General features: G+C 39.9%; 1 protein-coding gene across 1 annotated transcript; it reads right to left on the bottom strand.

The window, feature by feature from the left end:
• Positions 1 to 4,906: 4,906 nt before the first annotated feature.
• Positions 4,907 to 13,911, bottom strand: LOC113079158 (uncharacterized). The gene is made up of 6 exons (XM_026251362.1): positions 13,698 to 13,911; positions 11,436 to 11,493; positions 10,376 to 10,409; positions 9,465 to 10,042; positions 6,885 to 7,019; positions 4,907 to 6,572 (listed from the first exon to the last, which is right to left on the bottom strand). Exons 1-6 carry the CDS (start codon positions 13,829 to 13,831, stop codon positions 6,018 to 6,020), a joined length of 1,494 nt encoding a protein of 497 aa, XP_026107147.1. The 5' UTR covers positions 13,832 to 13,911; the 3' UTR covers positions 4,907 to 6,017.
• Positions 13,912 to 14,552: the final 641 nt, after the last annotated feature.

The following is a 14,552-nucleotide window of genomic DNA, read 5'->3' as shown; positions in this document are numbered from 1 at the left end:
GAAACAGACAAGGACCAAGGGGCCACAACTCTGATGCAGCAGTGGGTTATCATGAGATTAAAACATCTAAGACACCAAGCATGGGAAGGGACATGGGCTTTGAGCCAATACTTGAAGGGCCGCATGTGAAGCATGTCCAGAGGATTCGTGGTAATGAGAAGAGGAGAAATGCTCTTATCAGTATGTGGATCTGCTATCACAGCAGTAGTTTGTTTGGGCATGCTCTGAATTGGGAGGATGAGCCAAACTTGAATGTAGCTTCCATCGCTCTGTGTTGAACAGAGGGATAGAGAGTGGGCACAAGATCTCTTCAAGGGAGTTAGGGCCCCAGCAAGAACTGACTTTCTTGTCTTCATCTGTGCCTTTGGATTAGGACAGCTTCTGAGGCTCAGGGTCCAGCATCGCTCTGTGGCGGGGACCTTGATGCCTAGGAAACGGCTAGTGTTTCGATATCCAGGGGCTCTACTGTAGTTTAGGCTCACACTTAGGCTGAGGTGTCACTGGCTTTGCAGGTTGCTGAGGAGATAGAGCCTTCTGGCATCTTGAAACAGCTGCATTGCCTGCATTTGTAAACCACCATGCCATGCCAATTCACGGCAGGGCACATCACATCCTGGTGAGTTCCTTCGTGAACTGCCATAAGGAGAGGGTTGGCCTGCTGGTGGGAGGATGGTTGATGGTATCCTTTCAGGAACCACTCTTCAAGGAGGCCATGGGCAGACTTTTGCAGAGCTAACTATACTAGGCTGAGATCCTCTACAGCCTGGGTTAGAATGTGGATCAGCTTGCTGGTTGCAGGCAGGGGAGGATCACCTTCATGGATAAAGACGATCTGCAAGCAGAGAAGGATGAGACTCATGTTATTGCAGTGAGAACATTACGCCTTGGTGAAAGCACACCCTGCGTGGCCGCTGCCCAGAAAGGAGATGCACTCACCCTGCCCATCTGCATTGAGCCACACTCACACCGTGACATTTGCAACAACTTTGCAGTGAAAATTCAGAAAATATTTTTAAAAGCCAGATTGCTGCAGATGAAGGCATCAAGCTTCTTCCGCTGCCAGTGGCTTCTTCTCACAGTGGGGAGCAGAAGGCTGAGCTTCTTTCTTCTCTTCTGCTTCTTGCTTGCATAGCCAGCAAGGAGATGATCCCTAAAGGAGAACATTTTGACGAAATGGCACACAAATCCAACTTATATAGCAGTCGTCTTCACCCCTTCTGGTAGGTTGAAGTGCCATTGGTTCATGCAGCTACACGAACATGATCAAATCAGGCTTTAGTATCAGAGTACACAGGAGTTTACCCATAGCATTAAAACAATTGGAGAGATCGTTCGAAAGGGAACAAACATACATACACACATTAGACATGCACATACATGTTTTCAGTGCTGGTCCACGAATTTAAAGCTTTTTCAATAAAATTCTTTATTTTCATGACTATGAAAATTGTAGAGTCACACTGAAGGCATCAAGGGCTATTTGACCAAGAGGGAGAGTGATGGGGTGCTGCGCCAGATGACCTGGTCTCCACAGTCACCGGACCTGAACCCAATCGAGATGTTTTAGGGGTGAGCTGGACTGCAGACAGAAGGCAAAAGGGCCAACAAGTGCTAAGCATCTCTCGGGGAACTCCTTCAAGACTGTTGGAAGACCATTTCAGGTGACTACCTCTTGAAGCTCATCAAGAGAACGCCAAGAGTGTGCAAAGCAGTAATCAAAGCAAAAGGTGGCTACTTTGAAGAACCTAGAATATGACATATCTTCAGTTGTTTCACACTTTTTTGTTATGTATATAATTCCATATATAATTCCACATGTGTTAATTCATAGTTTTGATGCCTTCAGTGTGACTCTACAATTTTCATAGTCATGAAAATAAAGAAAACTCTTTGAATGAGAAGGTGTTTCCAAACTTTTGGTCTGTTCTATCTATCTATCTATCTATCTATCTATCTATCTATCTATCTATCTATCTATCTATCTATCTATCTATCTATCTATCTATCTATCTATCTATCTATATATATATAATCAATAGTTGAAGCCGCTGTTAGAATTACGTTATGGAATCAACAATGGAGACTTGGACTGAGAATGCATAAGACATTTAACACACAAGCGTTTAACTACAGAAATGGCATATCGGCAAATAATTTCTCAATGTATTTGTAAATATCTGGCATAATATGATTTAAAATTATGTATGATTTAATGTTATAGAAGAAAAGCACTTGATCTTCATGGAGCTCTGGGAGTACCTAAGACAAAAAAGTTTGGAAACACTGAATTAAAAATTTCACTTCTCTCCACATTTTGAGATGGCAGTACAATATGAGAACTTTGTGTACCATTCCCCCCCAAATATTCTATGTTTAATAATTTAAAGAGGGTAAATACTTTTCTGTAGAGACTGTGTTGTACTCTCACTAGGTTGCTACAACATGCAAACCCTTTCTTCGGTGTTGCTGGAGATCTAAAACATGGGTGACATCTTGACTTAGCAGAGCTCTTAATAAATGCTGGATTCGCCTAGACAACAAACTGGTCTCCAACTGCAGCCTCAAGGTTAACCTGTTACTATGGAAACAAGTCAGCCAATAAAAAAACAGCAGACGGTTGCTATGTTGACTGCACCCCTTTTTGTTTTAAGGATGACCTATTTTTTTCCCAGAGCAAGTCAGATGCAAGCTTGTGTCACTCTTACAGATAAACACATGCAGGGACACAGTAAGAGAGGTAGGAAAACAGGTTACACTTTTACAAACACAAGTTCTTGGTTGGGTTCTTATGTTCTAGTGGAGGATTTGGATAAAATAAAAATCCTATGACCTGCTCCATCTGTTTGTAATGTAATCTTACTGTGAAACGCAATGAGATTTTGTCTCAACAGAGGGGAATTCTTAAATACCATGTCATGACAGTGAAGCAGTTGTCATAGGAACAGCATGTACCAAAGTGAAAGACTGCAGCTTCAATGGCTTATTAGGGTAAACCAAGAACTTTAATGCAATCTCTCATCTACCTGAGTGTATAAACTAATCAAAACCATTTTAATCAGAGCCTAATCTCATCCAGATTTAGATTGAGAAATGTCCTCTGGAATATTTTGTGAACCTTTTGCAATGCCTGACATCACAAAATGCAAATTTGAAAGTTCTTCAGATAACGGAAAAACTTTATATTTAAATCTTAATATATAAAAAAATTTCTGAACATGCAAAAAAACTGAAATCTAATTAAAATGAGACCGTAATGCTTCTCAGTATGAGTGATCATAGCAGATCACAAGGTTAAATTTAATTGCGGTAGTTGTAAATAAATATAGCATATTCCACCCTTTCTGATTTTTAATGCTATTGTCTGCGACAAATGTTTTCAGATGAGGATGAAAAACCGTTGAGAAACATGTTCACCAAAAAATGAATTGTTCCGTTAAGTGTCCACCACAATCTAATGGCAATTCATAAGTATTTCAAACTATATTTCATATGAATTCATACAATCTCATTCATATGTTTTTATAAGATCTGCTTAAATCCCATTGATAGTTAGGTTTAGAGGTAGGGGTTAAGTGAATCTTAATGCTTACTTTTTCAAAAGTGTACATTTTCATACAATTCACATTATACAAATTCATACGTAATCAGCACCGTGTAAAATTATTAAATATTTCAGTGAGATCACATTGGCTGAGCACTTAGTATTGTCTCTTTAGAAAACTAATAGATGGCTTCTTGTGAGAAAACACTTTGTAAATGCTATATGCTTTGTGTTTTTGGAAGTGCTACTTTATTTAAAAAAGTATAAACTTGACCCGACATTTTATGAATAGTCATTTTGATATAAAAACATTACAATCTTTTGCACATTAGTACTTAATTACACAGCTTTAATACACACACCACCCTGTTGTTTGATAAGCAAACGCACAACATTAGCTGCCACACTAAACTCAACTGGTCTTTGCGATACACAGTACAGCTAAAATGATGTGGAAAACAAAAAAAATCCCAAAGCACATAATCAAAACTCACAGAGATACTGCTGAGATAATTTTTCACCAGAGAAAAATCATTCCAAAAGGACAACGGGAAAGAAACAAATACTTTCAGGAACACCAAGTTCAAATTCCCTCCCCCCTTTTATGCATGTTCTTCTGTAATTCTTCTTGCATTATATTTACAACATTGCACCAACGTTTGATAGCAACAAGGGCTTAGACAAGCAGTTTGATTATATTTGGCTGACCTGAGCCCCTTTATGTGCGCTCCAGTCATTTGGGATAATTTAATCCAGATCACATTAGAATTCGATTCAGAGACATCAAGAGACAGTGGCTAAAGTCCACATGTCACAGATAGTTTAACATTGTCCACTGGTGAAACCTGTCACTATCTAGCCATTAACAGCCAACTCCAATAGACTTAAAGGGCAACATACACTCATTTTAAATCACTTAGTCATCGTACCTTTTTAATCTCCCATTATTTCCATATAACATACAGGAGATTTTTGCAACAATCTAATGTATGTGATTCCATTCAATCTGATCTGGACATACATGGAAATCCTGACTGTTTCTGAAATGATGGGGGAAAGGGATTGTCTATGATACATTTCTTCTGACCAACTGTGTTATATTCCTAACTGTCCAGGTTTTTTATTTAGAGAGTCCTCCTCGAGTCCTCACAGGTCTCCCCAATCCTGAAGCAATTCACTTTGTGCTCTTTCTCAGATGAATTTGGCATATAAATCAAACAATCCACCAACAACGGCAAGAAATAAACCATTCTCTGACACCACAGGACAGTGCTAGTTTCACTTTTCTTTCTTTCCTTTTTTTATCCCTTTACAAGGGTATTTTTTTCTTGAAAGCATGCATCTTTTTAATCAGGCAAAGTGCATTAACAGTATCGACAAAGAAAAACACTTACTTTACCGCACTGAAGTGCTGTGGTGACTTATGTGACAGTTTGAATTGATGTATGACCAAAACAAGAAAATAACATGAAAAGACATCGGGGGTCTCTTATGAGATATGTCATACCGTTTTGTGTGCAATTATTTAATATTTTTGTTCACTGTCCCTGAGCTTTTGCTTTTTTCTCCGTGATCTTGCTTTATTGACAATTGCAATTTACAATCTATTACTTTTAACAGATTTTAAATCAGTTTCATAAGGGCACTGTCTCAGACAGATGACATGCTAAGCATGAGATATTTGTGCTTAAGAAAATACTTTTTTGGCATACAGGATCTGTTTGACCAATTGAATTAGAATCTTTATTTTAGCTCTAAAGTAAATTATTTTACATAAATAGAGGCCGTGACATTAAAAAAATAGGATCATGTGTTTCCTAAAGTTTTCAGGAAATGGCGCTTACAATTTTAAAATAAGACTCTTCTATGAACAAATTAAATAAAGCATTTTTGTCAATATATAATATTTTGTTTGGCAATTACTTTTGATGTTACTTTGCCATCTTACCAAATTATTTGTTTTCCTTCTCAGAGGACCACGGGAACACAATTAAACTGTGCGTCTTATCAAGTTACTTTTGTTATAGACTTTTTTTTCTAATTTGGGATTTTCTAGGCATCAAATACAAGTTTGACCCTCAATTCCAATGGTCACTTTGTTTTTAACTACAGCATGTAATGACAAAATAAATAAGAATTTTCTCTACAGGAATGCTACTGTCGGTTATAATATGTTGTGTCCGTTGTGATATGTTGTGGCTGGTGACTATTTTTCTTCTTTGTAATGGAGGCGTGAGACTAATCGAAATCATTTTGTTTGGATTTTCACGTAAGCATTCTGTCATTTTGTGCTGCAGGAATACTGACCTTTTACTAGACTTACAAAACTCTATAAATGCTCAACTAATACTTGAAACCCATCTAAAATATATAGCAGTGGCGCAATGCGTGTATCCCATTGGGTTACAACACGCATAAGTGTCCCAATTCAAGATTCAAGCCCCAGAGATGAAAGTTCCCTTCCCCAGAGCGCCCCCTACAGGCCAGTGACATACATCTCCATGCCATCATTAAAAGTAAAGATGGTGGTTGTGCTGGAGGTGGCCGAGCCTTGCTTCAGGTCAGGGATGCTTTCGTACAAGCTCTCCCCCGGAATCAGCATTGTTTTGGCTGGGAGATGCTGCAGTTTGGGGGTCTGCTGGGGGGGTGGAGGGGGTGGCGGTGGTTGTTGCAAAGGTTGCTGGGGTCGCTTCCGCTTGGGACGCAAGGTGGCACTGGCATTGGGTGGAGGCCTGTCGCGCCTCCAGCCTCCCCCACTCTCCATGGTCTCGTAAGCCAGTTCTGTTTCCTCAGTGCTGATGGCTTCGTAGCAGAGGTCCTCCATGGCGCTGGGTGGAGCTCTTGTGCCTTTGCCCTCCTGCGGGGCCCACGTTTGGGGTTTAACTACCACGCTGAAACCCCCGTCACGCTCACCGCGGTCACCTCGAGCCAAGGTCCTATAGCCGCTGATGTCCCTCGTGGCGGTGGGTGAGCCAGGCATTCCTCGCTTCTTTTTGCCCGGTTTGCAAACTTTTGAATACATCTCTGTGATCTACATGATAACAGAGAGACAAACCATCTGTAACATACTCAGAAGTGGAAAATCTGTGTATATATCTTAGTTTTTCCAGTTCCCACTGTCTGATAGGCAACAAAAACAATCCATCCTTTTAAGAATACACATTTTTGGGTTTACAGCTGCTTCTGGTTAACACTGAAATAGTGTTTAGGGTTCAGGATGTACTCTAGGATCATTCACAGACAATGTTTCAAGAATGTATAATGCCTGCAAGACATTGTGACTGCATAGAATGGGAAATGGAGGATGTGTCCCAGGACTGTGGGAAACTAAATGCATACTCACCCCTGCTGCAGATGCTGCCATATTCTCTCCAGCATGAGAGCTCAGAATACCCATCTGTTTCTGCTGGAAGATGATGTCATCGTCTTCCGGAGGTTTCCATATGTACTGTTCTCCATTTCCCATAAACACTGCCTCCTGATTTATTACAAACAATTGATTAGAATAAATATTGCAATACAATGTAAGGGGCCGTCTTAAACATTATACAGTGGAGAACAGAGCTGAGTAGAACAGCATCATGAAACAGCATCAACAATTCAAGGACAGTTCATGTGTTTAAAGCACTAGTTTTAAAGGAATAGTTTACCCTTAAAATTAATTCTGTCATCATTTACTCACCCTTGTGTTGTTTCGAATCTAGAATGTATTTCTTCTGTGGAAGACTAAACGAGCTTTTAAAAGGGGAGGAGCTCCCCTTTTAAAAGCTCGTTTAGTCTTCCACAGAAGAAATACATTCTAAGGTGCAAAAGCAGCATGAAAATACCATAACATTTTCCATACAACCTATGTGCAATATTAAAGGTCCCCTTCTTCGTGATTCCATGTTTTAAACTTTAGTTAGTGTGTAATGTTGTTGTTAGAGTATAAATAATATCTGTAAAATTCTAAAGCTCAAAGTTCAATGCCAAGCGAGATATTTGATTTAACAGAATTCGCCTACAAAAAACGACCCGTTTGGACTACATCCCTCTAGTTCCTGCAGTAATAACGTCACTAAAACAGTTTTTTTGACTAACCACCGCCCACATGAATTCACAAACAGGGGGCGTGGCCTTGTTGCGCTCCGACGGAGAAGAAGGAAGAGCTGTTTGTGTTTGTCGCCATGTTGTTGAAACGCTGTTTTTTTCATCTCTGAGTCCAATCATCTTTGTTTGGGCTTCCCAGGAACGCTGTACTTTGAGATTAATGGTTACAATTTATGTTTAACTCGGTTCCCGAAAATTATAATGCACAAAAACTATGTGCAGCTCATTTTGCTGAGGACAGGTTGCTGAGGACAACTCTCTAAATCTCGATCAGTTTAATGCTGCACAAAGATTATTCTTGAAAGATGGAGCAGTTCCCTCTTTGTCTGGAGAAGGCGTTGTTTATGGACCACAACCGGTAAGTGTATTTTATTATTTAAGTTGGTGCATTTAACCGTTTCTGTAACTTATTACACAAAGCGCAACGCCGTTTAGCTTTGTTAACTTGATGTTAGGGCTGTGCAAAAAAAACGAATGCGGTTTTCGTGCGCATCTCGTCAGTAAAAACGCTCCTCCTGTGACTATAAATACATCTCCAGCACGTGCGTTCTAGCCCAATTGCGTTACCAGGAGGTCAGCCTGCTCTCGGCTGCTGTCGAATCACAACACAGGTACCGCTGGCCCCATCAGAACCTGTTACGTATTTCTGAAGGAGAGGCTTCATAGAACAAGGAAGACATCAGCCCGTTTTTGTGACAGTGAAAACAGCAGTATACAGATAGGTGAATTGTGTGAAAAATACTGTGTTTTTTTACACGCAGAACATGAACACATGTTATATTGCACATTGTAAACACAATCAAAGCTTCAAAAAAGCGCGTAAAACGGGACCTTTAAGACGTCTTAATGACTTTGTGTGAGAAACAGATTGAATTTTATGTCATTAGTAATTCATAATAGTCACCTCCAGTGAGCTAAGCTCAAGAAGTGGATGAGTCCAATTTGTGAAAAAGCATGTGGTTTTCTGAACCAAATCAGAAGAGATTCACTCATTTACTTCCATTATACTACAAAAGAGTTGACAAATTTTTATCTTTGATGATAGATTGAAAGAATGTTGGGTAGAATAACATAACATTAGATCAGACTCTTCTCCATGAAAATAAGCTTATGTAGACTAATCAGGCTATGGTCCCCCTCTTGATCAATGTCCTCATCATATCTAACCATTTTCTGCATTTAATGATATTGGGCTCGACTCGGGCTGTAAGGGAACAGGCTGATGCTTGCTGTGCATGTTCTCCTCATTGTTATGCAGGAGAAACGGAAGGTGGGCAATGGGGTGTGTCACATTGCCATTTTTAAGGCATGGATTAGCATGTTGTTGTAGGTTCTTTCGTTTACCATAGCAATTTCTTGTCTCCCATTAGCACTGGCCCATTTTCTGGGTCTGGCTGTTCGCCTGGATTTCGGTGATTGAGAGGTTTCACTCTGCATTTCCGTTGGTTGCATCATCCTCATAGTAAAGTGGCTCTGAGTGTGCAACACCCCGAATAATGTGGACAGACCACTAAACGCTCGCATCTATCATTGATTTGGACTGTTCTCACAGAGAAAAAAATGAAGTACACTTGCAGTGTACTTAATTGCAGACCCACTTTAGTTGTAAGTCTTACAATTTCCATCAGAAACAATGCTCTCATGTACTGCTTTTTAAATTTTTTTTTTTTTAATCTTGTTTGAAGGTTTTGGAAAAAACATTTATAAAGCTTTATAGGTCTTACAGTCTTATAGATAAGATAGATAGATAGATAGATAGATAGATAGATAGATAGATAGATAGATAGATAGATAGATAGATAGATAGATAGATAGATAGATAGATAGAAAATACCTTGGGGAAAGACGGAAGATTGAAGGCATCCATGTTTTTCCGAGGAATTTTCTGACTGTGTGGGTGTGTTAGAGGCGGGGCTGGATGAGTGGGCGGAGCAGGCCGAATTTCCCCACCGCTGTGTCGTTGTTGTTGTCCAAGCCCCTCCTCGGTCTCGGTCCCATTGTCTCTCTTCTGTGCTGCTTTGTCTGCTCTCCGGACCTTTCTGATGCAGGCGTACTCCACTGTTTCCTGCGGTTGAGGGGGCGTGTTTACCACTTGGGGGAGGGTCTCTGTTTCCGGAATACCACCTTCCAAGCAGTCCCCATCCGGGTCAGGTGGAGCAGGGGTATTAGCAGGGACCGCCGGTGGGGCAGGTGTATCCGTCTCTCCAGCTCGACCTCCAACGCCATACCGGGCATCCTCAGAACCGCGGGTGGGAGAAGAGCGGCGGCCCACCTCGGCGTACGTGTGTTCCCCGTCCTCACCAGGGGGGATCTGAGGCAGCTGGCGGCCCTGAGAACGCAGGTCGGAGTTTGAGCGACGGCTAGGAAGCAGGAGCAGATCCATGCTGGCGGGACGATTCTTCTTAGAAGATTCTACAGAGAGCAGCATGATATTAACTGACAAGCTTAACATCTGAGAAGCAAAACCATGTTTTTTTCAAAGACAAAATAAAAGGATTTGCTCGAAACTGCAGAGGCAAAGGGCAGCAGACACATGCCAATCACTATAGAGTAAAAGTCATCTACATCTACTAATAGCACCTATGGAAACTCTTGGAACATAGCTGGTACCATGCTCAGACCTTCCCCCCGAGCTGCGGGTATGTGTGAAGAACTAGAGACTATCAAGAGATGTGATTGTACAGTACATACTCTTGCCATTGCAGTTGAGTCTGTTCATCTCATGAAGCTTGGTGTCTGACTTACTGATGGAGGTCAGCTTGGACTGTCGCAGTATACTCTGAAAACAGATGCACAGATATATTAAAATAAAATATTAAAATAAAAATAAAACAGTATAACTAGTACAACAACAACAAAAATCAGTGGACCAAATCTTTATTTTAGATTCAAAGCTTTAGTGATCCATTCACATATTAGGTCAGATCTATTTCCACTGAGCCGATTAAGAAGATTCATTAAATTCAGGAGGAGCCTTCAATTTGTCACTTGAAAACTAGTGTGAGGGAAGAATTTAAATCCTGAAACAAAACCATGAACTGCTTGAACTGTCATGGAACTGAGCCCAGACCTGGGTTCCTTAGAAAATACAGGGGGGAAAAAAAGGGAAACGATTTAGAGGAAGAAGAATGGGTTTCATTCACTAGCAATGTGTACACATGTAATTGTGCAAAAAACAAAAAAAATGTGTGAATGTTATAATACAGAAATCATAATTAATCCACAAGGTTACTCTCTTAAGATGACCATCTCTCTCTGCTTAAATAAATACAAAAGTTTGGGTTAAGTAAGATTTTCTCTTTTAAAGGAAATGAATACTTTTAGACAGCAAGGACATGTTAAAGTGACAGTAAAGAAATGTATAATGTTATAGACGAGTTCTACTTAAAATAAATGTTGTAATTTCTAAATAAAAAAAATAAAATATTATTACAAAAACTGTTTTCAACATTGATAATAAGAAGTGTTTCCTGAGCACCAAATCAGCATGTCAGAGTCAGATTTTTGAAGGATTGTGTGAGACTAAAGACTGGAGTAATGGCTGCTGATAATTTGGATTTAAATAAATCCGAACAAGCTGCCTTGTTGTGCATAAAAGACAAACTCACCCCAAACTCAACAAAAATTGGCTATATATATATATAGTCTGTGTGTGTGACTGTGTGTATACCAATTGATTACTTACCGTAATGGAAAAGGTTATGTTTGATAAATGGCTGTACAATTTTTGTGCAATTATTAGTGAATGACACCCAATGGGAAAAAACTAAATGCAGCAGGAAAGAAGAGACTTAGAAATGCTCACCATGTCCATGAGCCTGTGCTTTCTTTCCTCTCCAGGGCCATTGTGTGTCTTTCCCTTCCTGCAAGACACAGTCGGCCAGACGTAAATCATGCTTTTCCAAGTTCCAACATTTTTGAATGTTAGGTTCAAACTTCAAACACTCTGTTTATTCACTGATTTATGGAGACAGAATGTGCTGACTCATTTGAGCCCCTGAGTCAATTTACTTTAGTAACTCCAACTGTTTATCTTGTGCAGAATGAAAATGCACATTTCAATTCAATTAGGCCAGTTGTTTTTATAAACTTTGAGTGAAGTCTTTTGATCAGAAGTAACTGTGCAAGTGCTTTCAAGCTGCACTATCCTCGAAATGAGCCCAGATCGGCATTTGAAACAACAGAAGGCTTTCACTGGATGATCAACAGGTCTCTGAGTAACTGCGGCGCAGTGGTGTGCAGGCCAAAACTCAGCCACAAAGAAATTCAATCAAACATTCAACATAATACAATCGAAACTTCACTAACATAGCTAAATTGATGCTGCAGATTATTTTCTTCATGAAAAGACAAAAAGCACACAGTCCTGTCAGTGACCCGAGAATCTAAACTTTCCTCTCTCACACATACACAGGGCCCTGATCCAGACCCATTGACTAGAATCATCAGACATCTGTTTATTCTTGGAAAAAAAAACATGTCAGTAGGTCCCTTCTGATTGCTTGCATTAGTTTGATAAGATTACAGGAACAGTGTAGGTATCTGAAATCTGCCTACCAGCAGAGCAAAATGGATACAAAGTGGATTTTGTAAAGTACTAAAGCTATTACTGAGATTCCCATGAATCACTGATATATGTTTTTAAGACATAACAGAATAAAAAACATTAGTATAATATAACACAAGAACATCTAACCTTTTCAAAAACTTTTTGAAATAAATATGTTGCATACAAGTACAGGTTCTTAAACCCATTAGTAAATATATGCTGATTACTTCAGATCTAATTCATGTGATAAATGATGTAGAGACTTGCTTCCCTTTGACTTCTACAAAGGAATCACTGAATACGTGATTGATTGAGATCTAGATCAGCCTGATTTGTCAGATAATCATTCCAACAGGTTTTGTGAACGGTTTCATCTTTATAATTTTTTTCATTTCTTTAAGAGCCACATTTTGCTGTTCAAATGTACATAGTACATAGTGTTCCTGTAGCTCAATTGGTAGAGCATTGTGTTAATAGTGCAAGGTTGTGGGTTCGATTCCCAAGGAGCACAAGCTAGGTAAAAAAATGTTAGCCTGAATGCACTGTAAGTTGCTTTGGATAAAAGCATCTGCTAAATGTATACCAGTATTTTGTGTTTACCTTTGACTGTAGTATTCAGTATTCATTTGCAAGCTATAAATAGTATTTTGTCCAACAAGCTCGACCTAAAGAGATGATCTTTATCGATAGTATCTCATAGAAACTGAAACTACCTGCGACATCTCTAATTTTCTCATTTACCTTTCCCCCGCAGTTTCCTTCAGCCCTTGTTCTTGTTATTTCTCACTTCCTTTCCTCCATCTCTCATTCCTCTAATACTTTTTCTTTGTCCTCCCACTACCAGATGCATCATGCGCTTAGATAAAATGAGATATTAGCATTCACACACTGTGCTCTGTGCTTTCATCGGTGGAACAAGAGAGACACAGATGGAAAAGAAAGAAAAAAAACAGCTACTTCCTGTTGAAATATCACTGCCATGTCAAAAAGACGTCCCCGCCATTACACAGTGAGCATGAAAGAGGTGTGGGTGAACGTCAATGACATTTTCGAATAAGCTCTATTAAAGACCTTAGTGACAGTGATGGGTGAAGACAGGTGATCTCTGGCTTTCATCCTGGAACACACACACAGCAGTAGTGAGATACTGTATGTGGCTTCATATTACAGGACCATTTTCTGTCATCAATATGAAGATTTACAGTACAAAGCACTGTTATACACAGAAGTGGAACAAATTAGTATTTAATGCACATTATTTAATTAATAGTGTGCACAATTTACTTTTTTCCCTGCATATCATGTAAACCAGTAGAAATCCTAAGCCTCCTATCAGTAGTGAGCAGCATGATTTGAGGTATTATGTCTGCAGGATGAGTTAGCACTTTGGGGTTTGGGGTTTGAACAAGCAACCTGCCCAGAATATGAATCTAAACAAATAAAAACCAAAGAAACTCCAACCAACCAAAGAGGGCAAGCAGTCAAGACCATTCTATATTGAGCATATGTGCAACTCACCTCTGGCAGCCCACACACAGCACGACGATGAGGATGGTGACAACGAAGGCTGAGGCGGCGGCGATGGCCCCCAGCAGCAGTACTTTGCCATAGGGATGAGCAGAGAAGTTCACCCCGTCCTGCATGGAGGCCATGTGGAAGTGCTAACATACACACTTTCACGCTCGCCCTCACACACGCACAAACATGCACACACACTCTCAAACACTGTCCACAAGATCTGAAAGAGAAAAGTGAACGTGCTAGAATCAGTTCCTTTGCTTTGTAAAACAAGCTTTTTTCACCCATCTGTGGGATAACAAAAAGGAATCATACTCTTTCATTCCTCCCTGCAGCCTTTCTCTAGAGTGTGAATGAATGACAGAGAGTGAATCCCCCACACTTTCTCGTTCTCTCTCTGTCTCACTCTTGTACTTTTATTTTGTGTCTCCTGCAGGTCTCTCTCTCTTCTCTCCCACAGTGTGTCATTTTCTGCCCACTGACTGTCACTCAGCATTTGTGTTAGAATCATTTGTCTCAGACTGGGGGGCATTTTTCATGCAAAGATTTATGAGCATCAGGTACCTCACCTGTCTCTCGCTGCAAACAAAGTGACACTAAATGCAGTTGCTGAAAGGCTGAGCTTTTACACTCCACTTTAAAGCCTCTTTCTAAACAGTTACAGTGCATTGAAAAAAAGAAAGCACTATATTTTGCTCTAATGTATATGACAGTACACTCATTGTCTTTGCCTTCGCTCTGCCTATTGTTAAACAACATTGGATTTTAAAACACTTTATTTAGTAGATTAATATTAGATGACTAAAATAGTAGCAGGTTCCCCTCATAGTAAGCTCACACAGAAAGTGTTGCGGG

This window comes from Carassius auratus, unplaced genomic scaffold (assembly GCF_003368295.1).
Source record: "Carassius auratus strain Wakin unplaced genomic scaffold, ASM336829v1 scaf_tig00027233, whole genome shotgun sequence".
NCBI classification, from domain to species: domain Eukaryota; kingdom Metazoa; phylum Chordata; class Actinopteri; order Cypriniformes; family Cyprinidae; genus Carassius; species Carassius auratus.
This window is presented reverse-complemented; position numbering and strand designations above follow the sequence as displayed.